The sequence below is a fragment of the Crocuta crocuta genome, unplaced genomic scaffold, assembly GCF_008692635.1.
Source record: "Crocuta crocuta isolate KB4526 unplaced genomic scaffold, BGI_CrCroc_1.0 scaffold197, whole genome shotgun sequence".
Classification (NCBI taxonomy): domain Eukaryota; kingdom Metazoa; phylum Chordata; class Mammalia; order Carnivora; family Hyaenidae; genus Crocuta; species Crocuta crocuta.
The window spans coordinates 5104725-5132477 of NW_027532002.1; the positions used below are offsets into that span (position 1 = coordinate 5104725).

At 40.5% G+C, this 27753-nt stretch overlaps 1 protein-coding gene across 2 annotated transcripts in view; it reads left to right on the forward strand.

The window, feature by feature from the left end:
• PDE1C (phosphodiesterase 1C) overlaps window positions 1-27523 on the forward strand; it is a 521098-nt gene extending 493575 nt beyond the window's left edge. For both annotated transcript variants that reach the window (XM_077775344.1, XM_077775345.1), the window contains 2 exons: window positions 9586-9654; window positions 27354-27523. In XM_077775344.1, coding sequence (XP_077631470.1) covers window positions 9586-9654; window positions 27354-27523 — 239 coding nt within the window. The remainder of the gene's footprint in view (window positions 1-9585; window positions 9655-27353) is intronic.
• The last annotated feature ends 230 nt before the right edge of the window (window positions 27524-27753 follow it).

The window sequence follows — 27753 nt, forward strand, 5'->3', positions numbered from 1 at the left end:
CATCAACAGTGCTCCATCATTAAAGGCCTCATTATCACTTAGAAAATGAACTTAATGAAGAAAATGTAATGAACAGCACAATATTTCTATGAAACATCCCTCTGAGAACCAGGGACACATTACCTGCCAAGACCAGATTTCAGTTGTTAAAGATTTCCTCTTGTCAAGACTCTGAGCATCGAGATGACACTAGAATTAGAAGGGTAATAGAGCCGCCTAGGACCTTTGACAGAGTTAAGTTAATTTGGCTTCAGAGAGATTAGAAAAATGGGAAGTAGTCCTCTGGATATTCTCATTTGTAAATCCCCTAGACATTTGTAAAAGACTAGGTCCTTCTCCAGGAAAGTCCGCAGTAATCAAGAATTGTTTCATTGAAAGAACATCTTGTTTTTACATTAAACAAGGTGGGTATACGTGGAAGACCTGGACTGGAAAATTTATAAACGTCAATTTAAACATTCTTAGTTTCTGGTTATTTTAACAAATCCCCACAACCACCTCACCCATTTTCCATGGAAATATTGCAGGTGTATTTAAGATGAATTTACATTTATTATGGTTTCTGATCCGAAGTGGAAGTGGATCAATACTGGCAAAGGCTGGCTTCACTAAATGCACTTAGTTCCAGGCCACATTGTTATCCACTGAGCCAGAAGAAGCAGGGGGTGGTATGTGGTCCCTTTCAGCTCACTCAGGGCACAGTTACTCAACCTCCCTTGGGAGGTAAATGCTCTCTGGAGCAGGCCGTTCAGTACCATCATGGCGGCCCTCATCTTTGGTCAGCTTCAGCCATGATCCCTGAACTTCATGCATGTATCTTCGTAGGAGCTGGCTTCTGAACCTCCAGAAGCATTTCTTTGTCAGGTTATGGTGCAGGATAATTCACTTACAATAAAACCCATTAAAACCCAGTAGCTATGGACTGACTTTTAAATAGATTGCCCTGAGGCTCAGTGGTGTATAGTCTTTGCTTCTCTGTCATGATCTATCTTGGGATATGTGTTTGTATACTAGTGTCCTTGTCTTTGAATGGCTATATGTGCGATGGTACCGAGATATAGTCACGCACTGATATACTTAGATATATATAGTAAAAATATACAGCCATAAGTATTGTCCCGTAACTGATTCTAGAGCTAGAACTGTAGAATATACATTTTCTTTTTTTCTTGCTTTGATGATATTTTTATACAATTTTATATGCTGTACAAAGTTTTTAAAAATATTTGCTATTTTCATCTGTAGAGCTCAGTTAGGTTTTTATCAGCTCCGGTGCCCACTGTACAGCCAGATTCCTCCCCCTACCTGATTTAAGAGTCTTCTCCCTTTTTCATACAATTCTTTTACCTTTGCCTTCTTTTCATCTCTCATTTTTCTACCTTTCATAAATTCCTCCTTTTGCCTCTGTCCAGGCGATCCATTCTGCTTGTAGTTTCATTTTAGCCACACGGAAACGCAAAATAATGGGGGCGGAAACCATCTTGTTCCAGTATAATGAATATGAGGAAATGTTGGGTGCCAAGGGTGAGGTAGGTAGGTGGGGAGTAGGGAACAGACTAGGGGAAGGAAGCAGGGTAAAGGGAGTTCTCATGGGAGACCAGTTACCCATAGCAAGGGGAGGCACTTTGAGGCTAATGTGATGCCGTTATCTTCCCTCAGTGTAGAGTATGCTTTGCTCTCACAGGGTTTTTCTCCTTAGGATGCCATGCCCTTACCGTGGGTTTGTAGACTCTCTCCTGATATGGGCACTGGCCATAGTGAATGCATGACTCAGCTCACCTCCTCAGCCTTAGATTTTGCTGCTGTTCAGCTGGATTTGTGGGAGATGTCTAGATTAATACCAACAATGTCTAACAAGACTCAGAAGAGGGAGGCAAGCAGAACCAAAGCCCCAAACTCCCATCCAAATCGTGCCAAATAAGTAGCTGTTGGGAGGGTTGAGGAAGAGATCTCTGGATGTGTTCTGAGAATGCTCTTTCAAAAAGGAAGATGGTAACATGGACTTGTCTTTATTTTGTGGCGATGAGAGAACGTACTTCTGTGATGTAAAAAATGTTTCTAACAGATAAAATGCAAGTTGCGGTTTGCGTATTTTGTTCCCTAAAGAAGAGTGTTTTGTTCCCTATGATGCTGGTTTGTACTAAAACAAACTATTCAAATGCCATAGCATCACATCTCCAAATGCAAAACTAATTCATAAAGATTCATATAAAACAGAAATGCTAAACTGCTCTCAATGAATTAAAGATGTGTTTATTGTAAATCTTTATTTCATAGATGAGGCCTACAGTCTGTCAATGTATAATTTCCCCCATCATCTAGTAGTGAATAAGTACTTGTATGTTCTTCCGATTACCAAATAAAAGCAATGAGTTCATCTCTCGGTTGGAATTTCAAAAATGAAATGCTGTTTTTTCTTTCTTTTGATTTTTGTTGTTGTCTGTGTTCTGTCCCAGATATGGGGCTGTCCAAACTCACTCAGTCATCTGTCTCTTTTGTATTCCTCCGAACAGCACATAACACCCAGGTACCAAGTGCCTTTGCCTGCACATTGGGAGATATACACAGTGCATCACATCTCATAACCTTTTTCGAGGAGTGAGGTGCATGGGTTATCAGAATCTCCTCAGGGCACAAGAAATGTCAGCATTCATTGAATTAAGCTGGCTTCCATATGTTCAGTTTTCTTCCAGGTACGATGGCATGGTTTTACAATCCCATGATGCCAGTTTTCAGATTCCATACTTGTTTTTTCCTTCCTTTTCTCTGGAAAAGCTTACCTGGCACGATTTTCTTTTTCTCCAGCAGTGAACATCAGGAGTCTGACTAGGGAATAGTCATCACCCCTGTTTGTGGGCATACTAGTGGTTTACATACAGGGTGACACTGAGCCTGCCTCCTTCAAACCAGCCACTAAGAGGGACTTCCCTGGGGGCGAGGATATTACACAGACACCACCCTCTTATCTGGGCCACCTCCATGAGTTGTTCCTGCATAGTGACTCCACTGGGTTATTACTTTAACAAAGGAGGTTGTGATGTTCATCCAAAGTGGCTCTTTGCTGTGCATTGAAACACATTTAAAAAAATTTTTTTCTGAAAGTAAGAGCAGAATTTACTCATTTAAAAAATATAGAAAACTATAAGGAAATTAAATTCACTTGTAATGCCCTATCCTACAATTATTCACTGTCACACTTTTCCTCATTTCCTTCTGGTTTTTGCTATGTGGTTTACCCAATTGAGGCCATAGAGTGTAGTATATTTACTTTTGTATTATGGCTTGTTCAAGTAACATTGGATTATCAGCGTTGTCCCATTAAAAAAAAAAAACCCTCTTAATTAATATAATTTCAGTAGCAACATTATATTTCATTTCATGGCTTAGCACAGTTTACTTAACCAACTCTGCTGTTGGACAATTAAGTTACATGTTTTTATTTTATTTTTATTTTTTGAAATTGTAAATAACATAACAAAGGAGTTCTTTGTACCTAGGCTTTATCACATTTTTTAATATCTGCATTGGATGAATTTCTAGATGCATAGTTGCTGGGTCAAGGGCTATGAACATTTGTTTGACTCGCCATTTGCAGGCCCGATTCCAAGGCATATTCAAATATTAAAACAGCCATATTTAAATAGCATACAGTGTTGCGTATCTGAGTAGCTCTTGTGTTTTTGGTCACTGTTCTTTGTGATGAACAGAGATCAAGTTACAGAGCAGGCATTGTACTGATGGTGGTTGGTTGGGGGAGAAAAATAAATGTTATTAAACTGTGACTATGCAGCTCTAATTTATGCTATTGGAAAACAACTCTTTGGGAGGTACGGGTGGGTTTGAAGCAATGCAGACTTCTTCAGTGAGGCCACAGCCCTGAGCAGAATGTGGACTTCTCTTGATGGGAAGAGGCAAAAGTGGCCATCTATTCTGAGGCCTCGGGCAACGGCTTATTGCCCTCTGCCGAACCTCGAATCGGGTAAAACACAGAGAGGGTGTCAGTGGATGTGCTTAGCAAAAGAGATCAGAGGTTGTGCGTATCACAAAGGCAGACATTGTATTAAATGCTAAAAGAAAGGGATTGAGAATGCCCTGTAGGCTGATAGGCGTTTTTCCTACTTCCGTCTTTCAGCACCCACCCCTGCCCATGGGATCCATCTGCTTGTGTTGTAACAACATTGCTGTTGTTGCATCCGTTACTACTAATGATAACGCTTGATCTCAAGAGCTCTTAAAACACCCTTTCCAGCAGGCATGGCCATGCTCACCCTATTTTGCAGGAGGGGAATGTTTAACATCAAACTGCGTATCACTGGGGTTTACTGCTAACCTCTCGTCCTGAGCCTTAGGTGTGTGTATCTGCCCCAAGGTTGGCTGTCACTTTCATCAGTGTCTTCTTCTCCAGACTCTTGATGAATTGGATTCATTGCCCTTTAGCTGAACCAATGAAGGACATTAATTTGAAATATCTGAAAGCTATTCGTTTGTCAAAAGATCCTTCCAGTCACACAAGCTGTAGTGATGACATTTCTGCCCCGAGCTGACTGACTGGGTCGTTTACTCTTTGAACATTCACATGCCGTGGGTCAAGGACGGTGTAATCTGTGACCTTAAAATGCTTATCTTCCAAAGATGACATATTAGCTACTTTACACACACACAAGCACACACCCCTTTCTTTCGAATATAAACAAAAATAAACACGGTATTGCACTGCCCCAGTTTGCTAAGCACTTCACATGTGTACTGTTACTTGATCCCCACAATTCTCTCTCGAAATCGATGTTTTTAAATTTTTAGATGAGGAACGTAAGGCTTGGCGATGTCAGCCCTGATGTTGATGTTTATTCATGTTTTCATTTTTACCCGCTTCATTTATAAAATATCTTGGAATTCTCAAATCATAAATTTAATCAACTTGTTTTTAAGACTTAAGGAAAGCAAAATAAAACCAGAGGCAAAAAGTAGCTAGAGTAGATGGAGCAAACCAGGACAAATGTCAGTATGCGGTCATGCAGGCTGACTAGGCCTCCCCAGTTCCCAGCATTATGTCATAAATTGGACCTGAGTTTCCTGGAAACCTAAATAAAAATGAAAAGAAACCATTTACAAGATTCCCATCATTCATGAGGATAAAGCACACCAGTTGTTCATAAGAAAGAACGCTTCGCCTGATGGCTGAGAGAAATATCTTCTATAGGAACGCACTGAGTGTGTGTTCTCATTCCTGGCTGCAGAGTGGGCTTAGCGGGGAACTTGAAACGTGCCCATGCCTGGGCTCCACCCCAGACGATTCAACAGCATTTCTGGAGGAAGTGCCTGAGTATTAGCATAGTTTCTTTACAACTCCCCAGGTGATCCTAATGTGTAGTCAGGATGGAAAAGCTCTGACAGAGTGAATTCTGAGTCACTCGCAGAGCAGCATTCCCAAGTAGATTTCTACAATAAATCCTAGAGAGCGTTATACGGGTCCCAAGGTGTTGTGCTGGCATGAAACAGTAGGGCACAATTTGGAAGCTGGTCCAGACCTAGGTCTTCCAGCTCCATTTCTGGTGTTTTCTCTGGGAATTGGAGCAAAGGAGGGGTGGAGTTTTAGAAAATGAAACTTACGTAAGTTGAGTGTTATTCCCACCAACCGAACTGTGAGGAAAGTGATAGGTAATTTGGTGGCTGTGGAATGGAAAATGATTTCAGGAACACAATCCCAGTTAACAGGGAGCCAGTGGGAGGTTGACTCAGAACCTAACCATCCGCAATGGTCCATGACGGACTGGAGAAATCACAAAACAGTTTGTGTTTCCACCTGATACCTGTTTGTGACTTATGATTAGGAGAGATGTGGATGATTTCTCCCTTTTCCTAGTATATTGGGCATTTCATCCAGCATATGGGAAAAATAACTTCATGTCTAGAGGGCTTGCAGTTCTACTTTTCCACTGACCCAGGGCTCCCAGAGGTCCCCATCTCACTCATTATCTGCAAAGAACATACCAAGGGGATGAAAAGTTGTCTCAAGGAAAAGCCATAAAACTGCAGGGTTTTAAAAAAATCACAGTAAGTGATTTTTTTTTTTAGTTTCACCAAGATTTGTATGAAATTACATAATACTAGTGAGTGTTTCTACAGGTATAACACTGAAGGCTTATCATTCAGCGCCTTGCAGGTTTTCAAGGGCTCACATAGGCAACATTATGTTTGATCTGACAAGTTCACAAGAGTATCCACGGAAAGCAGAGAGCCATATTTTCCAGTAGTGAGACAAGAGCAAGGAAGTTTCTATCACACAAAGTTTTCCAAGGCTTCATGATGATCAGAATCACCTGGGGCAGTTGTGAAATTTCCAGGCCCTTCTGGAAATACTGGCTCACCTTGGTTGAGCCTGAAACTCGGGTTCTGTTTTTCCTTTTTGTTAAAATCACAGTTTCGGTTTTTGTTTTCCTTAGGCAAATTTAGTATGACCGCACTTGAAGGGAGCCTGGATAATGAATGGGTTGATCAAAAAACAAGAGGCACGGGGAAAAGTTTCTCTAGGTTTGAACTCTGAAGGATCTTGGGTTAAATATTGCCTCACTCAGTGGCTTTGTGCAAATGACTTAAACTCCTTTTGTCTCCGAATTCCATAAAATGGGAATTATCATCAGAGGGTTAGTATCAGAAAAGATAACTAATGTACATTTAATTATTTATAGCTAATATGGTGCCTAGAACACAGTAAACCGCTTGATGTGCAAACAGTGACTATTACAAATGACCAAGCGGTCAAATTGTGAGTTGCCACTCTGAATAAAAAGTCTGAACCCAGCCTCCATCCTAAAGCAATGGTTCTCAATTGAGGGCAGTTTTGCTCCTAGGGAACATTTGTCATTGTTGGGAGGTCATTTTTGATGATCATCACAGTCAGGTGCTATTGACACCTAGTGGTAGAGGCCAGGGATGCTGCTAAACATCCTACTATGCACAGGACAGCCGCTCCTACAGCCCGGGGGGTTGCACTGCTTTTGTGAACCCTATCATAGAGGGACAGTGAGACAAGTAAGGTGTTTTGTGAGTGGAGGGATAGATGCTTTGACTCATTGGCGTCCTGGTGTAGATGCAGATTCAGTGGGACACAGAGGCATTTCTGGTGGATCAGAAGCGGCTGTGGACCAGAAGGTTAGAGGCATGGATTAGCATCCCAGTAGCATCCCTGATCAGGGCTGATTTGCCACACACAGGCCCACCAGCCTTTGCATAGGATGCAGTGGTGCTGTGCAATGAGGCAGCCCTGGCCCTGACCCAGAGTATCACTTTGTGCCAGTCTTTTCACCTCGGGGTGTCTCAGACACCTCATGCTACCGATGGTCATTAGACTCACCTGGGTAACTTGTTGACCTGCAAACTTCTAGCTCCAGTCCCTAGGCATGTCACTTTAGTAGGCTCAGGAAAGGGCCCTCGATGCCATATTTATAAAAATTACCTCAGGGAATTCTAAATCACCGTTCGGGTGATTAAATAGCCAGGGTCGGGCCCTCTGAGTTCCCTGCCAACTCTGATATTCAGGCCATCTAGGAGACCTGACCAACGGGGACATAAAGTTCTGCCAGATGCATGTTCTTTCACCTCTTGCAGATTAACAGTTTCTGTGGTATTTGGATTCATTTTGTGTTTTCTATTTTGACTGTAGCTCCTCCTCCTCCTATTGATACTCTTACCCCCACCACTGCCAGTAATAATAACAATTAACAATAACACAGAATGTCAAGGGTAGTACCCTGTGAAACTGGGGTGCCTGGGTGGCTCAGTCGGTTAAGCGTCAGACCTGCTCAGGTCGTGATTGCACAGTTCACGGGTTTGAGCCCCGCATCGGGCTCTGTGCTGACAGCACGGAGCCTGGAGCCCATGTATGTGTGTGTGTGTGTCTCTCTGCCCCTCCCCTGCCCCTGCTCACACACATTCTCTCTCTCTCTCTCAAAAATAAACATTAAGAAAATTTAAAAAAAATACTAAAGTGAAACTAGTTTCAGACACCATTCCAAGTTTATTTCTCCACATCTCACCTTCAATTCCCGGGTGGGGAAGTTATCTGCTCACTTGTGGCCCCAAATTCCTGCTTCCTCTGCTGAGAAGTCAACTGTGTTGACTCAGACAGCAATTTCTCAATGAACACAACCTCTGTACACACCAGGCCTCTGTGTGTAAAGTAAACTTCACAAAAAGCTGGACTAGGTTCAGGGACTTGTAACAGAAATAACAGTGAATCATGTATATCTTCTGTTTAACAATTCTCTCGCACATCTGCCAACCCAGACTCCAGGCATCTGCCATGTTGCTGGGTTCCGATGTCCAGGCCTCTTTTGTCCCACTCTGGATGACAAAATAAAGAGAGGAATGAATGAGTGAATAAATTTGTATATACAATATATGTGAGTGTATATATCTATGCGTGTCTGTGTGCATATGTATATATATAATAAAATGTATATATACATGTGTGTGTATATACGCATACACACACATACTTATTTATGCATTTATGTAAATGCTCTTTTGCACAACAACTCAGCCCTCCCTTTGTTTTCTCTCTCCTTCCTGATCCTCACCCTGGGGTCTCCCTTGTCATTCCCTCGTGGCCCATGAAACAGTTCATATGAACAAAGATAGATAATCCCTTTCCCAGTGGGAGGTTTTTTGTTGTTGGTTCATTTCTTTATTTTGAGAGAGAGAGAGAGAGAGAGAGAGAGCGTGCGCACGCCGCGAGCAGGGGAGGGAGCAGGGGAGGGGCAGAGAGAGAGGGAGAGAGAGATTCCTAAGCAAGCTCTGCACTATCAGCTCAGGCCCAATGTGGAGCTCAAACCCACGACCTATGAGATCATGACCTGAGTTGAAATCAAGAGTCTGATGCTTAACTGACTGAGCTACCCAGACGCCCCTATCCTCATGGAAGTTTTGATGCCAGCTATGGGGAGCTCACGGACCCCACTAGGACCCCGCTAGCCGAGCATTAGTATGGTCTCCTGCGCACGTGCACACCCACCGTAGTCCCTTTCATACTCGCCAGAACACTTTGACATCATTGTTATTTCCTTCATTTTGCAGATGAAGACCTGAGCTGCAGAAAAACCAAGTTAATTGCTTGAGGTTCAATAGCCTATAAAGTCTCTGGGGACAAACTCCTGATTCCTCGATTCTAAATCTAGAACTTTCCCTTCTACAGCAGGAGTTCTCCAACCTGGATGCACATAAAATCATCTGGGGGGCTTAAAAATACTGATGCCAGAGTTCCACTCTAGTACAGTGAAAATAGAATCTCTGGGGGTGGCGCTCAGGCAGCTGTATTTTTAGAAAACTTCCCTGGTGGTTCCAAAGTGCAACCTGTCAACCAGGAGAATAAGAACCATCACACGCTCAGAGGTAAAGGCTAAGCTCCTGGCTCATCCGGACCATGGAATACATGCTGTTCCCACAACCTCACCCAACCTTCTCCTAAACGTTGTTTCAGATGCAGATGTTTGGATTATTTGATAATGTTTCAGATGAGCATTTACCTGTCTGACAAGTCTGTCCACAATCCTACTTCTCCTTACCGTTTTTTTCTCCTCTTCCCAGGCACCAAGAAGCGCTCCCATGGCTCACCAGCCCCAAGCACTAGCTCTGCAAGTCGCCTTACCTTGCCAGGTGAGTAGATGGCACTGCACTGTAACCTTAGCAATCACAGGGAACAGAAAAGACTGGTTTCTCAGGAGTTGATTTTGATGGTCGGCAAACTGGGAATCTGGCCCCTTATCTATCTAGCCTACCTCACATTATCAGAGAGCTTTGCCTCTGTCATCAACATTTGTAAAATTGCTTCAGGAATACACATTATGTACACATATTTGGTTTATAATCTTTCCTGCTCACTGATGGAAAGAGTAGAATCTTGATGGAAAGAGTAGAATCTTGTTCTTCCTTGATGTTCATTTGGACATGCTATGGAAGATCTTCTTTGAGAGGCAAATGGTACAGGGAAGGGAGTGTGAGCCTTTGTGAGAGGCTTGGGTTCAAATCCCAGCCTTGCCTTGTTCAAATCGTGCAAGCTCACTACGCTTATTCAACTTCTTGGAACTCTGTTTCTCTTTTGTCTACATGATGATAAGGATTAGATATAATGCTGGAAAATTTAGCATACTACTGACTGACTCATAGCTAATCTCTACTAGTGAGAAATATGAAAGTCATGTACGGTCTGTATCAGATACCATCCAACAGTTACCAGAAAATTTTAAGCATTCATGATGAGCCCGTGTAATTACTATGTAACATGAGGGGCACCTACTGGTCATTCTGTCTCCATGAGTAGGCTTACATTCTCTACCACAATTAAATTTTTATAAGTGAAATTTGGAAGAACATGTTTGGGAGGAAGTAGAGGTCATAAAAGGTTAACATGGACATTGAAAAATTTGAAAAATAATAAAAAATTAAAGAAGGAAAAATGCTAATAATGCTAGCATGAGAGCTAACCAAGATTGCCCCTCCTTCCAGTCTTTATTAGATACTTTTCCTAGATTTGAATTATATTCTACATAGAATTTTGTTTCTTCCCTTTTAAAATTTACTATTACATTATATTTCCCCCATGTTATTAAATATTAAATAATATATCAGTGACTGACTTGTATTTCATATTATACCACAATTTATTTATATATTCATTGATAAATTTGGCTCTTATGTTATTTTTGTTTTTATAAATATCTCATATTCTTGTACCTAAATCTTCTGAGTCTGTAAGTGTGAATTTCTTCAGGTAGGATTTACTAGCTTAAAGAATATGTACATATTTAGGTTCTTGACATATTATTTGTCAAAGTGATTTCCAGAAAGGTAATATTATTTTATACTTGTAGTGGTCTGTTTGCCTTTTACCAATCTATTCCAAGCTTTTTCAACCTCAGCTTCCCTGTAGCTTCCCTACCACAGTCTAAAAACTGGACTCCGTGTCCACTGAGTAGCCCTTGAACATTCTTCCATCATCACTCTTCCTGGAACACTCTTTATACCCTTTTCTCCTCTGGGATAATTCCTCTCAGTGGTCCTTCTAAATCATCTAGGTATAATTAATACTGATTTAACAATGATTTGCTTGTAAATGCCTTTACTCATTGATAGGTGGCTTTTCCAAGAGTGGGGACTGTGTTTTTTACTATCTCAGTGCCTTTCAAGGTGACAAGCACACTTTGGGTGCTCATTAATGTTTATGAGACTGGGTAAATGGGTGTGTGAGTGAGAACTGTCCAGTTTCATTTATGACTATTGAGAAAGCAACTGCCTTCAGAAAAAGACTCATTTTCAAATTTGAATTTGCACTAACTGTACTCACTTTGTTTCTGTTGTCTCTGGAAGCCTCTTTCATCTTGTTCCCGCTTGTAGTGTTGGTGCATTTAGGACTGGAGACATTAGGTGGGGAAACAGCTCCTAATCAAGCAACTCCGTGTGTTGTGATGGTGTTTGCTTTTCTCTGTGAGGTTATATCATGCCTAGGTCACGTGACACCTCTGGCATCATTCTGGACATCCACAGTCATATGCAGAGTGGACCTGGTTCCCGCCTCCTGTGCTGGGGGCCTGTTGCTGGCCTGCTAGCTTTCCAAGGCTTATGAGCCAGTGTCGCAGCCACCTTGTCATTGGCCTTTGTGTGGCAGTTTGAACCGTCCTAAATTGTGTGTTGTGGGCTCTGAGTTCTGACAATTCCAAGTGGTCAGAACTGGAGTTCTCAAAACATTTGACAGAATTAACCATCAATATCCAGCTGACACCCTTCACCTCACTTGTTACGGTGACCAGACTACTACTTAGTCCAACGTCAGGAATACCACATGCTGCCTCCCTGGCCTCAAAAGCCTCTACCACAAACTCCTAGTGTAAACTTTCAAGCAATTTAAGATATCATATTTAAGGGTGCTTGGGTGGCTCAGTTGGTTGAGCATCTGACTCTTGATTTTGGCTTAGGCCATGATCTCAGAGTCCTGGGATTGAGTCTCACATTAAGCTATGCACTGAGGGTGGAGCCTGCTTAAGCGTCTCTCTCTTTTTCTCTCTCTCTGCCCCTCCCCCTTTCTCTCTAATAAAATAAAATAAATTAAAATATCATGTTTAAGGATACTCAAAAAGCTAAACAGAAGGATAATAATCCTTGAAAAACAATAAAATAAAATTGTGTGTGGGGAAAAATATAAGAACAGAGATATGCAAAAGAAGCAATTCAGAATCTGAAATTTAAAAAAACAAACAAACACATAGTCACTGGAATTTAAAAAGAGAAAGAAAAACTCAATGTGGAGCACAGATGAAAAGAGAATTAATATTGGAAGTTAGTCCTTAAGACTTGATACCAAACACAGTTTAGGGCAGGAACCATATCAGAAGTGAAAGAACATGAACCATAAGACTTTTAGAAGAAGTCATAGGGATAAATCCTTACAACCTTGGATTAGGCAGTGGTTTCTTAGTTATGACACCTAACCCCCCCCAAAAATATATAATATAGCTTTTTTCAAACCAAAAACTTGTGTGCTTCAAGGGACACTATGAAGAAAGTGGAAAGACAAATCTACATAATGGAAAAAAAATATTTGAAAATCATATACCTGATAAGGGTCCAGTGTCCAGTATATATAAAGAATTTTTACAACTCAACAATAAAAAGATAAATAGCCCAATTAGTAGGAGGACATAAAAGATATACAAATGGAACATGAAAAGATGCTCAGCATGTTCAGTCATTAGAGAAATGCAAATCAAAACCACATTGAGATACTACTCTATAGGGACTAAAATTGCGACAATAATAGCAAGTTAATGATGATGTGTAGAAATTACCAGCCTTGTACATTGCTGGTGGGAATGTAAAATGGTGAAGCCACTTTGGAAAACAGTTTGGTAGTTTCTTAAAAAGTTAAACATACAGTGACCATAAGACACAGCAATTCCATGCCTAGCTGTATTCCCAAGAGAACTGAAAAGATACATTTACACAAAAACTTGTTCACAAATATTCATAGCGTTATTATTCATAATAGCTAAAAGTGGAGAGAAACTAAATGTTCAAGTGATGAATATATAAACTAGATGTTGGAGCACCTGGGTGACTCAGTTAAGCATCTAACTTTGGCTCAGATCCTGATCTCATGGTTGATGGGTTTGAGCCCCGCGTTGCGCTCCATGCTGACAGCTCAGAGCCTGGAGCCTGCTTCAGATTCTGTGTCTCCCTCTCTCTCTGCCTCTCCCCTGCTTGCACTCTCTCTCTCTCTCAAAAATAAATAAAAGTTTTAAAAATCCCAACTGTGGTATATCCATATAATAGAAAGTATTGATACATTCTACAACAAGGATAAACCTTAGAAACATTTTGCTAAGTGAAAGAAATAGGTGAAATTGCTAGTAGATGTCAGAGGACAAAAGGCTATGCATTATAGGATTCTGTTTATGTGAAATATCCAGAATAGGCTTATCTATAGAAAGAGAAAAAAGATTAGGGATTGCTAGAAATTTGGGGAGAGAGAAAAATGGGGCGTGAATTCTCAAGAGTATGGGATTTCTGGGGCCCCTGGGTGGCTTAGTCGGTTAAGCATCTGACTTTTGCTTAGGTCATGATCTCGCGGTTCGTGGGTTCAAGCCCCACGTCGGGCTCTGTGCTGACTGCCAGCTCAGAGCCTGGAGCCTGTTTCAGTCCGTGACTCCCTCTCTCTCTGACCCTCCCCTGCTCACGCTGTCTCTCTCTCTCTCTCTCCTAGAAATAAATAAAATATATTTTAAAAATGTTTTAAAAAAAAGAGTATGGGATTTCTTTTAGTAGTGATGGCAATGTTTTGGAATTAGATATTGTTGATGTGTGCACAACCTTGTGAATATGCTAACTGAACTGTACACTTTGAATGACGAATTTTATGGTATATGAATTATATCTTATTAAGAAATGAAAGAGCATAGAAGATAGTTAAATGTTTTGAAAGATTCAATTCAGGTGGAAAATGTACCTTACTTGCCATACCTAAATAAAACCAAATGTGTATCTAAAGATATTGTATGAGATTTCCCAAAATTGCCTCAAGAATTGAAAAATCTTAAATGCCATGAAAAGCTGGTTATATTCAAGGAGACTGCAGGCAGGTTGTCTATAATAGAATGACCACCAACTAGCAAAATTTGCATTCATAATAGTAGATGCCAGAGGACAATGAAAATGATTCTCCCATGTGTTGTGGGAAAATAAACCAAAACATAATAGCTGAAATAACTCAATTATTAGTTATGAGTGATGGCAAAGTGAAAACATTTTCACATATACAGTGACATGACTTATCAGTCACAGACTTTATTAAAAGAAAGATTAAGGGATATACTTCACCAAGAAGAAAAATGAACCCAAAGCAAAGTGTGAGATACAAGAGTTAATGGTGTACACACAGGTAAATAAAAAATGTTGGTAAACTTGAGTAACTAGTGACCATAAAAATAATGTCAAATTTTTGTGTTAAAATGAGAAACAGAATCTATGGATGAAAGGAGGTTTATTCAGTAGAAAGCTACTGACTGCTAAGACCTATTTTGTCTCTGGGTAGAACTTTGTAATTGTGTAACTTTTCAACACAAAGTATCATCAGTAAAATAATTGAGATATAGCCTATAACATCTAAGTCAGAAACTGGACAACAACAAAAAGGGGAATATAAAAATGTATAAACTTAATAGAAGGCAGAAAAAAAGGAAGCAAGGAATAAAGAATGATTATGAAATTACATAGTAGAATCAAATCCAAAACAAAACCAAAATTAGTAGAATCAGTCCAAAAATATCAGTAATAACAATAACTACAAATGGCTTAAACTCTGGTATTAAAATACAAGAGATTATCTGATTAGAGAAGGAAAACAAAATCCAGCTCTATCCTGCTTTTAAGTGCACATCTTTAAGAAAAAAAACCCACAGAAAGTTTGCTAACATATGACAAAGGAAAATTTTAACATGCGTATAGTAGTCCATTATATAAAGGAGCCACAAGACATTTAATTATTCTCCTGTTGATAGTTGTTTCACATTTTTTGCTGTTACAAACAAAGCTTAACATAATGTCAAACAAGAAAAGCAAGTTGCAACAAGATGTATACCATCTATACAATTTATATTATCTTTTAAAACAAACTAAAATATTAGATATTTAATAGATGCATACAAATTCAATAATTTAGTGAACATATGCACAGGGCTAATAAATACCAGATTCTATGTGATGCTTTTTCTGTGGGATGGAGAGGAGAAGTATTATGGAAGAGTGTACTAGGTACTTCAAGTCAGTTTGTGATATTTAATCTCAACTGGGGCACCTGGGTGGCTCAATCTGTTAAATGTCTGATTCTTGATTTCAGCACAGGTCATGATCTCATGGTTTGGTTTGTGAGATCAATCCCCGCGTTGGGCTCTGTGTTGGCAGAGCAGAGCCTGCTTGAGATTCTGCCTCTCCCTCTCTCTCTGTCCATCCCCCCTCCTCAAAATAAATAAATAAACTTTTAAAAATAAATAAATTTTTGAACCGATATGCAAAATGTTAAGATTTGATTAAATTGTATTGGGAATATGATATCATTATCTATACTTTTATGTCTGCTCAAAGTATTATATATTAAAGACTTTTAAGTGAATAATATATGGTTGTCTTCTAACACAGTTTTGTTTGGTTTCATTCATGTAAAACTTGATTTTACATATATTTCAGAGAAATTTGATGGGTTTTTTTTTTTTTACCTTTCTAACAAATTGGGAGAGATGGGTGTTGATTCAGATATGAAGAAAGTTCTGCTGGTAATATGCTTCAGTCCAGAAGCCAACCAGGGACCATTTCATTAAGGAATTGCTTGTGTAGTTTCGAAAATTACCAAAGGGGTCCTCCTAAAGCTCCCGCACTGGGAAACTCTTCTGGGGACATCATCTTGATTCTTTGCACATCTATTGCAAAGTGACTCCTGTGTCTTAAAGCAGTAGCACCCACAGCCGATTGTTTTCTAGAGCCAACTTCAACTGCACTCCCTGGGGTTTGAGAACCCAGTCAAGCTCCATGATGAGCTGTAAATGATGGAGAGCCGAGGAGATGTCGGCTCTCACTGGAGGAGTGGCCCAGAGCTTCACCACTATTCAGAGTCATGACTGCTAATGATGGAGATTAGTCAGTGACTTGCTTCTGAGCAGATTCCCCAGGGTGCCTCAGTCCCATCACTTTCCTGAAGTGGTCCCTAGATGGAAAGGTACAGTACTGTCACCATTTGCTGATGCAGATCGCTGATTGCTTCTCTGTGTGTGCAGCTGCTGGCGTGCGTGGTAGTGTTGGCAATAGACGCAGCTCAGCTTCTAATCTCCATGCCTGACGTAGAAAGAGTGTGTGTGTTGAGATGCCAGCTGGCTCGCAATGACATTGTCTGTGTCCTGTTCTAGGGGACTACGGATAAAACGTCCATCCAGAGGATTCCTCAGAAAAGAATGACCAGCTCTGAGGTCGGAAGACATTTTAGGAACTTTATGCCTTTTTTTTTTTTTTTTTTTTACCAGGACAAAACATTATGTGCTTTATAAGTTATTGAGTGGTAAACTTCCAAAAATAACTTCTCATCTCCCTAATACAGGTTTTTAACTATAAATGCTTTGGTATGTATTGCAGACCTATTAAATATCAGGGACAATGCTAGATTCTTAACATGTATTACTTCACTTAATCCTCACAACAACCCTCTAACGAAGGTACTATTATCTCCATTTCACAAGTCAGGAAACTGAGGCATAGTTGGGTAAATAGCTCACCCAAAGTTAGCAGCAGCAAGGCAGGGCAAGCCTATGTGTTTTGCTTGAGTTGCATTGCTAGTGGATAAAGACAGATGTCAAATAGTCCATACTATACCCACCTTTCTTGCACACTTGTGCTCTGTCTAGAAATTAGGTCAATTTCCCAGGTATGGGTGTGGAGGGATCCTGCCCTGTCTTCTAAGTGAAGATTCCAGTGAGTGCTCTCTTTGTAATTCTTTTTTCTTGAGCTCAGTCTGAGGGATGGCAGTTGCATTCTCACAATGGTCTTGATCAAAGCTCATTTGTTATACCTTGCTTTAGCATTTCAGAGCTCTAGAACCCTGGTGAAATGTAGCTTTGTAGTCTTCTTTGGGCCTTTGTTGGTATGAACAAGGGGCAGAGCTACTGACTGGGCCTCACACTTCCCATTTCAGATGTGCATGTGGAAAACTACACACATTGATGGGAAAAAAAAACTCAAGAAAAAGACTTAGCTTTCATCCAAAATCTTTTTCTCCTTTAAAACCACACAGCTCACATACATTGACCCTGCCGGGGCAAACAAAATGAAAACAAATAACTAAATTGAAGAGGATTCCTCCTTGAGGGAGGACTTTCTTATTCTCTTTTTTTTATTAATTAAAATAATAATTTTATTACATTAGACCATGAATCATTAAATCATCAGGCTGCAGTGCATTTAATAACCCGCCGTTGTTTGAATAGAAGAGAAGAGAGCCTGTCTTCCTGCCTTACTTAACTGCCCCTCCTCTTTCACCTCTTTGTCAGAGGGAGAGGGTTCGAAAACCATGCCTCAGTGCCTCTCCATATTCCAGTGTGGAAATGGGCTGGGGTTGTAGCAATTATGTAAAGCACATGTGTTCAGGCTTCAGACTTGAGACTTTGAAATTAAGGAACTTGCTGACCCTCTTCTGGAACAAAAATGGGCAGCAAACCTAGGTATCAGGACATTGCTGAATAAGGGGAAACTATCAGGGTGTGTAGATTCCAGTCACCTTTCCCAGCTGATGTGTTTCCTAAGCGATTCATTTATTCTTTAGTAAATGGGAGATTTATGAAGGTTACTGAGTGTGATACAGAGCAGTTTACTCATTTGTTAAATATTTCTTAGTACCAACTGTTACCAGTTCCGTGACTAGGATCTGGGGATGCAAGTGTGCATAACACCCTGGCCCTATGCCCATGAGGTTTGTAGCCAGGATTAATGATTTGCAGGGTAAAGTATAAAGAAACCTGTAGAAGACCAGGGCATCGGTGGTTTAAGAATGGCTTCCAATTATTATTTCCAAGAATTATTATGCCTCAGCACAATAAATGCAGAGTCTTAAGAATCAAAAGTGCCCTTCTGACTTTCCTGATTACATCGAGATTAGAAATCAGGGACTGAAACTCCTTCCATCCTGGTTTGTTGTCTAAACCACACTTCCCTTCCCGGCCACAGTTTCCAGCACCCCTTCACGTTCATGGTTAGGCGTTGCCCAAAGTGATTACACAAGCATCCATATTTGCATATTGCATAAGTAGTTTAGAATGTGGGCTAGATGCTTTTGCTTTGTTTAGAATGGCACTTAGTTTCAGCAAAGTGGTTCCCTCAGGTAGCTGATATAGATTTCCATATAGATATAGATATGTATATTTTAGATAATTAGTCTTTTTTAAATCAGAATGGCGTTTCTCTGCCAAATGTCCACAAATAAATTCATTAATCTTTTCATTGTTTGGTAAGGTCTTTCATGTAGTAACATCTAGTTGTGTGGGGAATTATATGACTTTTCTACGCTATCATAAGAAATCCATCAGGGAGGGCGCCATTAAAAGGCCCTCAGTGATGGCCATTCATCCCTGTGCTGTGTAATAATAATGGTAGCCACATATCAAATATCTACGACGCTCTGGGAGTCTTCAAGGTTACAAAGCACTGTATATACGTTCTCATTTACATCCCCTTTAAAATCCTCATGGCACCATACAAGGCAGTTACTATTCTTCCCATTTTACAGAAAAGCAAAAACGACAACCACAAAAATACCTGAGTCCCAGAATAATTTATCTCCCTAGAATCTTACAGCTAGTAATAGCTTCACCCAGTTATGTGCTGTTCCAAACCCATGCTTCTCTCGTAATACCAGCACCACATTTCTCCAAAGTAGGTTTTCATGGCTTCACGTCTTGTCACAGATCTTAGCAGATGGCGAAGGGTTGGACACTCATGCTTCAGTGACCAGAACCTTCCAGCTACCCCAGGTATTCCTTAATACCTAAGTATAAGCTGACTTATTTTCAAAACAAACTTGGCACCTAAGCCAGTGTTTCTCAACCTGGCTACGCATTAGAATCACTGGACATGACAAACATACTGATGTTTGGGCTCCACCTTAAAATAATAGATGGCTTCAGAGCCTTTTGGAAGTAGAGCTTGGGCATCAGTCAATTTCAAAGCTCTCCAGGTAATCTGATGTTCAGCCAGGGTTAAGAACCGCAGGTAGAAGCTAAGAGCTTCAAGTCAGATGAAGGGCAACAAAACCAGGTGGGTTATCTTTTCCCTACAGACATACATTCCTCCGGGGACCTGGAAATGCTGGTGCGGTCATCATTCTACGCTAGGTAGTGGTTTGGTTCGTGCAATGTCACCTCAGCTCCTTCTGGATAGCGTCTCAGACAGTGGGCTTCCTGCTTCCGTGCTCTTTACTCTGTGAGGTGAAAACAGGGAACCAGTGGATTATTTAGTATTCTCAGTGTCTTGAGGTAAAGTCTTTGGAGAGCCAGAGTCTTTTAAAATGTAGGTAATGGCTTTTGTTATTTTAGTTTTAATATAAAATATACCTTGAAGAGCTTTAGAGTAGATCATCACCTTAGACAACACTCCATCTAATGTGCATGATTTAAGGGTAATTTTCCAGCTGGGTTAATGTCACTAAATTGTATTTCTACACACATTTATTAGTGTGTCCTCAGTAAAATGCTTTTGTGTCTTGAGGAGACTTTTGTGTCCCCTAACTGAGAAAGTATGCTGCCACTGAATTTTCCTGACAATTGCACATCTTCCAGCTAATTCCTGAATTGTAAGATCTTCATCTGAGGAAGGGATGGAAACTGATAACAAGGGAGCACCTGCTACGTGTCAGTGCTATGTTGGCTGTTGCATGTGCATGATTCCTTTCTTTCCCATCACAGCTCTCTGCAGTGTCATCGTCTCTGTTGTTTAATGGGGAACTGAAATCATGCGCCCAAGTCATACGAGGTAGAGACAGACTGAATTTGGCCCCTTCCAAGGATGGGGGCAGATGCAATAACAGATGTGCAAACACTGACTAGTACAGAAGTCGGAGACCATGCTGCTGGTCTCCCTAAGCAGCAAATCCTTGGGTTTGTAAAAGGTTGTTTTATTTCACTTTCATTTTTTAAAATGTCTCATGGGAAGCCTAGATAATGAACAAGAACCAAGTCTGTTTTACTGCTGAAGCTAATTAAGATCTTCCACTTGCCCTTTAAGGAAAAGACCACCTTTGAAAACGAGTTCAGTCAAACTGCTAAGAATTTTAAAGGGTGTGTTTCTGCTTTGGGAATAGGGAGAACCCTGCTTGACTCAGCCCTTCATGGAGCTGCCGCTAACATAGAGAGGAGTCTTTGGGCTGATTTTATGTTTTCGCATGAGCTCACCTTCAAAATGCGACTGAGTCATGCCAGATTAGCTGATGTGGCTGACTTGATCAGAATCAGACACATAAACCAGGTTTGGAACTCCAGATAATCTGAAACGACGCCCCAAAAAGAAGATAGAACGTGTTCAGAGAGAAGACAAATCCAGAGGCATAAACTAACATCAGGCAGATTATCTCAAAAGGGTGGATTATTCCAGACTGAGCAACGCCATAACTACCAGCCCAAGATCAGTCCTGCAAGGAATGGCAGTGTCTATCCTGGAAGTCTTCTAGGCATTCTGTCTGTTCAGTGTTTTAGTTCCACTTTATCCTCCAGGAGTTACCCTTGGACATGATCACTATCACTACAATGATAGAAATAAAAGTCCTCATGAACCAAAGCCATGCTTTATGCCAGGCACCGTAGAAAGTCCTTTACATGCCCAGTCTGGCTGAGTCTTCGCAGAAGCCCTGTGAAATATGCAACATTGTTAAACTTGGGCTGCAGAGGAGAAATGTGGAACCTACCCGGAGTTTACAGGGAAAAGTGATTTGCCCAAGAAAAAAATCAGGAGTGATAGAAGCAGGCTTTAAAACTAGATCTCTGCCTGGCAAACTCTCACCCTTATCTTCCCCTCCGTCAGACGCCAGGAATCCTCCTTGTCTGGTATTATTCTTTGCTTTTCCAGGTGTTAGTTTTATTTAGAAAACAGTGGCTCATCACAGGGTTGGCTCTTCTTTGTGCCGGTCTCCGAGTTCTCAAATGATAGCATTACAAAGTTGCTTTCTCCAACAACAACAACAACAGTGAAATGCCTTTCATTTCTCAGAGCTTCTGTCTTCATGGTAGACCCAACAGGAAGAACAAGATGTAGTGGCCAGGAGAGACGGAGAGAAAAAAAAAAAGCATAATTCTGAAGACCTCAAGCAGCCTTAATAGATGCAGAAAAGACTCCTCCCCAGTGAGGCAGTTTTTTTGTGATCAAAATATAGGAGCAACATTGGCTAGCTGGCTCCAGTTTACAGAACACTTTCAGCGTGCAAACTGTTATTACTATTGTTTCTTTCGTGAAGATAAGGAAGGAGACGTTTGGAGAGACCAAAACAGTCGTTCTCAAATTCTGGCACAGTGGAATTATCTGAAGAGCTTTAAAAAACTCCGTAGAGTTTTTAAAACTTTAGAGTTTAAAAACTTTAAAAAGTCTCAAACTAAGCTCCGTAGACTCTATTTTAATTGATCTCGGGTACAACCTGAGCAATGGGATTTTTTTAAGTCTCCCAAGGTGGTTCTCATATGCAGCCAGGGTGAGAACGACCAAATTAAAAATTTTACTCAAGATCCTGGAGCTCAGTCTGGCTTGATTGTTCATCAGCAGGGGCGAGACTTTTGGGATTCCTGTTGACATTCCAACCTGGCATAAGTGAAGGAAGAGACGAAAGCAGTTATTTAAGAGACCTGTTAACTAAGACCTTTATATAATTCCTTCCTGAGTTATTACCACACATTATATTAAAGGCGAGGGGATGATTTGCTTTTGGTTTGGGGGAAGTGTAACTATAGCTACTAACAAGGTGTTCAAGCATCCTATATATTATACAGAGTATAACCTCAAATATTGATAGCGTAAATGAGATACAATTGTGACTTTTTCAACTTATTATGGTAGTTACTAAAACTTACTCTGAACTTTGGTCCAAGGTTATCTTAAATGTCGGATGAAGGCTCTGAAGTTGAGCTGCTTGAATGTGAATCCAGAATCCAGACTTCCTGCACACCAGCTGTGTAGGCTTTGGCAAGTTGCTTAAGCTCTCTAAGCTCCAGTTTTCTCACCCAAAAGGAGGTGATAACAGTGCTTGCTTCTTAGGGTTGTAGAGTAGATTCAAGGCTAGTTCTCGTTAAATTCTTAGCATTGTGCCTAGTACACAATATATGTCAGATATTATAACTATTTTATCGTGGTGAATCTTGAAATGAAAATCACAAGCTCGGGTTCTTTTATCATTTCATCCTCAATGGATGTTAGGATTCTAATCCCTTGCAATTCAAAATTGGTGAATGATTTTTGTAATTTTCATAAGAGCTTTCTATCAGCTTTCAGGCAGACACCACAAATAGACAATGATTTTAGAAATGGAGTGTATGGAAGTAGGATTTTATTCTTCATGTAAAACAACACTTCAGAGGCAACAAATGATTTATTTTTATCTTACTGGTTTGGTGTGTGTGTGTGTGTGTGTGTGTGTGTGTGTTAATGTGAATGCAGATAGTCCTTTTTTTTCAAAGGTTGTATCATGCCATTCTCTTTGAAAGAGCAGAAAACACATGTACAACACTTCTTATTTTAATAAGGTGCTAATATTAGGATGCCTGCGTGGTTCAGTTGGTTGGGCATCCAACTCTTGATCTCGGCTCAGGACATGATCTCATGGTTGCTGGAATCAAGCCCTGAGTCAGGCTCTGTGCTGATGGCATGGAGACTTCTTGGGATTCTCTCTCTTCCTTTCCCTCTGCCACTCCCCAACTCATGCTCTCTCTCTCTTTCAAAACAAATACATCAAAAAATAAAATAAAAAGGTGCTAATATTAGAATTTATTCAGAAGCTAAGAGTAGACCAAGTTGCTGCCATCAGAGGTAGTGCTCTGCAACAGACATTCAGTGTAGTAGTTCCAGAAGATCACAGTCAAGTCATAGTGGATCAAAAGAAGAGAGACAGGTTCTCACACAGATTGTTATTTAGCTTGTGGAGATTAGGCAGGACCAACACCAGGTGAGGACTAGTGACAGTTCTCTGTGACCTGCCTTCATTTAGTGCAAAACAACAAGGTGTCCTGAGGTCAGGATTTATGATAGCATATATGATGCCATAAGATAATGAATTACCCCAGTCTTTTGGAAAGTGTTTTTCCATGAACACTCTGTGAGATGCCTCTTTTATAGGGGGTTCCTTTGCCTAATAAAACAGAGGAAAACTGCATGCTATTGGCTGCTCTTAACGATTCATTAATACATAGCTCCATCTTCATTATTTAGGTGTCTGAGAAGATGGGGTACCATGAAGATGGTAGTTTACCTTTAACCCGGTTAAGTTTGACTAAGCAACCTCCCCATCCTCCAATAATACCTCTTATATTCACAACTTTCTTGAAGGGTATTTTGAGAAACAGTAGTCTAATATGATCTTAAAGAGCTTTAATTTTTTTTTTTTTAACATTTATTTATTTTTGAGAGACAGAGAGAGACAGAGCATGAGCATGGGAGGGACAGAGAGGGAGGGAGACACAGAATCCAAAGCAGGCTCCAGACTCCATGATCTTAAAGAGCTTTAAAAGCCCTCTTTCACATAGCAATACCTGAATCCAACTAACAACTCTATGATTTTGATGTAGGATTAAGTCTGAATCTATTTTCTGAAGACTAGTTCTATATACTCATCTCCCACCCCACAAGAAAAGTAGCCACCAAGCAAAATGGTCTCAATAGAGACAGAGACAGAGAGGGAAGAACGGAGAGGTCGGTGGTGGTTGAGGAAGGCAAGAAGATCAAAGACAACTTGGGAGAACCATGGTGTTCATGAGAAAGAGCAGTTGTAAACAGATGAGGATTAAAACTCCTCAAAGAGTGTTGCTTTCATGAAAAACAAATATTGTGTGCAATTGTGAAATAAAGGACAGTGATGTATTAACTTTGGTCATGCACTTTTCTTTTCCTAAGCACATTTGAAAGTAATATAGATAATGACTTTCCCAAGTTCAGGCTCTGTGCAGAGATACGTGCCTTTGTCAAATCTTCATTAGCTAATTAGATCATTTCCTCCAAGTAAATTGCGCTGAGATGAGAGCAGACTTTGTGAATATGTCCCCAAGAGAAAAAAGGTCCAACTTGCTGATAATCAAGCATATGGAGGGGAGGGGATTCTGTTCCCATTTTGGTTCTTCTCTACCTCGGTGGAAGGAGAGGTGGATTTTAACACTACTGTGTGGGTTCAGCTGTGGGATGTGTGCAGTCATGAAAGGGGAAGGATCAGATCCTCTTCCAGTATCTCCAGAATAGCCAGGAGACAAATGAAAGGGCCCTCAGGAGACTATGCCAGCATCCCAGAACAAAGGTCTCCATTAAATTCAAGACGGTGCCCTTCTCTCTAGCTCCGCTGTTTTGCTCTGTCATCAAATCACATCCCCCTACAGAGTGGAGAGGCAATCAACGCATACAAAACAGCACTGTATGAATATTTCTTTTTTTCCAACATTTTGAGTAAAGGTGACAGCAGGCATAGAAGTATTTCCACAGTCTTGGTGGGGAGTCGATCTCTATCAGCGGGTTCAACTCTATTTGCAGCAACTCTAGTGGCAAGAGGAGTTTTTGTTCAGACAAAAAGAATTCCAGCAAACGGTAAATGTTTCTTCATGCTGAGAAGTGGGAAATTCAATAATACTTTGGCTGGGTTCATGCTGAGTAGCGAAAATAGAATGAATATGGAGAGGGATTGTGACTTGAAGAGCAGTAAATCAGCTAGCCCAGACGCTTGCAACAATCAGCTTTTAATCTGAAACCCTCTCTTGTTTCTACACCATTCTCCAGGGTAACAGGGCTGTTTTTACACTTGTTCCTAGAATGTTTTGTGCTGCAATCCCTTGTTTACCCTAAGAAACGGAATTAAGCACTGTGAAGTCTTAAAAAAATTCTCTATTCTTCTGCATGTATATGATTCTGTCACTACAGGACCATTTGCTAAACATCTTTACTACGTGTTAGTCTAACTCAAAAGAGAAAGTTGGCGTGGGTGATATGATAGTAGTAGCATCCCTTATTATGCCTGAATACATTTTTCTTCTGTAAGCAGTCACAAATTTCAGCAAGGGTCACTAGAATGGTAGTCCCATGAGGGCAGGGATTTCTATCGGTTTTGTTCACTGTTTTATCAGCAACACGTAAGTGCTCTAAGACATCAATGAATGAATGTCAGTCTGTAGACTGTGGAAAGTATACGCAGCTATGAGCTCTCGGAGATGTCTAATATTAAAGCCTGGAGTCACCTCAGTTTTGCTGGCTTTTTATTACCTATGATTCTGTAGAATAACTCGGATGTATGATTCTATGGAAGGAACTTTTAATACCATGTTTCTTTTTCAAAAGTTATGTGACTAAACCGTGATCATCATAGAAAAATTAGAAAATGGACACAACTGAAGAACAATAGCTATGTTTATACTACTTGGAGATAACCACTGCTATGATTTAAATGTATATTCTTCTGGATTTTCCTATGCACATATTGATATGTTTTTATAGTGGTGAGATTAGATTATATTTACTGCTTTTTTGATTTAACAGTATTATATGAACCTCTATTTTTATTGACATCTACATCACTTTTCCGTAGTATCACAGTAGTATACTTTAAGAAAGTACCAGAACTTCACTAGCCCCTATGATTGTGTATTTAAGTTGTTTCTAATCTTTTGCTTGATTATATTGGAAGAGATCTGTGAAACTGGTTTTCACAAGGGTAATCTCTTGTTTGATAGATCTGTCCCCTAATCTTAGCCCTTTAAGCTGACCCACCTGTGTATTACCTTTCTTTGCTGGCCTTTTAAGTTTTAGTAGAATAGCCTCACTGAGAACTAGTGTTTGAGGAAATGGCTAAGCACCAGCTCGGTCCTTCATACCTTTTACCTATTAATTCTATCTCATCTGCTTGTGATTATCATTTAACCTGATTTTACCTTTATTCACTTTTGTCCACAGAGAATGCTCTCCAGTGGGACCAAGATGGGGAAGAGGTGGGGTTGGTAGTGGGGGGCAGAGAACAGGGGAGCAGAGGAGGAGGAATCAACTAGTACTTTATGTCTTTATGAGTCTTGACTGATCATCTCTTTTTATCACTGAATAATTATCCCATGGTGTAGATGGTCTACAACATGGATAGCCAATTGAAGGAGTTCTTGGCTTCCAGTCTTTGGCCATTGTGAATAAACTTCTATAAAATTTATATACAGGTTTTCATGGGGACATCGGTTTTCAGTGGGGTAAATACCTAGGAGCAGAATGAATGGCTGGATCATGCGGTAAAACTATGTCTAGTTTCATAAGAAACTGTCAAACTATCTTCCAAAGTGGCTCTAACACTTTACATTCCCACGAGCAAGAATGGGAGTTCCTGTCGCTTTGCATCCTCACCAGCAATCGGTGTCATCAGTTTTGTTTTGGGTTTTGTCCATCCTAATAGGTGTGTGGTGTATATCATTGCTCTTTTAATGTTCAGTTCCCCAGCGACATAAATTGTTGGGCATCTTTTCCTATGCTTTTTTGCCATATGCGTATTTTCTTTGGTGAGGAGATGGTTCACACCTTCTGCTCTTATGTAAATTGGGTTGTTTATTTCCTTTTGCTGGATTTTAAGAGTTCTTAAAAATATTTTGGATTCTAGACTTTCCTACGTGTGTTTGGCAAGTATTTTCTCAGACATGTACTTTTTATTAGCACTTCAGGATTGTGCTAATAGACTTTACAAGCCTAAAAGCTTACATACAATGCTAAATGCTGATTCATGGTATGACTCTGCTCACCTGTGTTTACTTTGCTGTTCCCCAAAGTGATACTACTGCTCCCTCTCACTTCTTGACCTGCATTCATTCATTGTCAAAGAACCTTTGTATTCTGGGATCATCATTGTCTACCTCTAGGAATTTGTCTTTATTTATTTTCAGTAAATGACCAGGGTGATAATGTATTGATTCATCTATCTGCAGTAAGATTTCCAGTGAGGATCCCACTGGTTTGTTTCCTGGTTTTAAAGAGAACAGACAGGTCTGAGGGGAGCAAGCTGCCCACAGCAGTTAGGTTGTGCCGTGTCATTGGTGAGACTAATGGTTGTCTGTCTTCCTTTGCATGGCCTCCAGTCATCAAGCCTCCTCTACGTCATTTTAAACGCCCTGCTTATGCATCTAGCTCCTACGCACCTTCGGTCCCAAAGAAAACAGATGAGCATCCTGCGAGGTACAAGATGCTGGATCAGAGGATCAAAATGAAAAAGATTCAGAATATCTCACATAACTGGAACAGAAAATAAGTCAAGGGGAAGAGAGGGAGTGAACGAGAGGCCCGCTTCTCTGCCTCTCAGCGGTCACCAGCCACAGTGGACTGCGCTTCCAAGACCATTGGAGGCCTTGGGAGCTGGTGCTTTCGTGGCTGACTCCACGGAGGCAAAGTGAAGGCTGTATGTGATTTCCCCCTTTTTGTTCTGTTATGGACCCAACCGTCACTGGATTTGGGAGTCCATGGAGAGACCCCAGTAGTAAG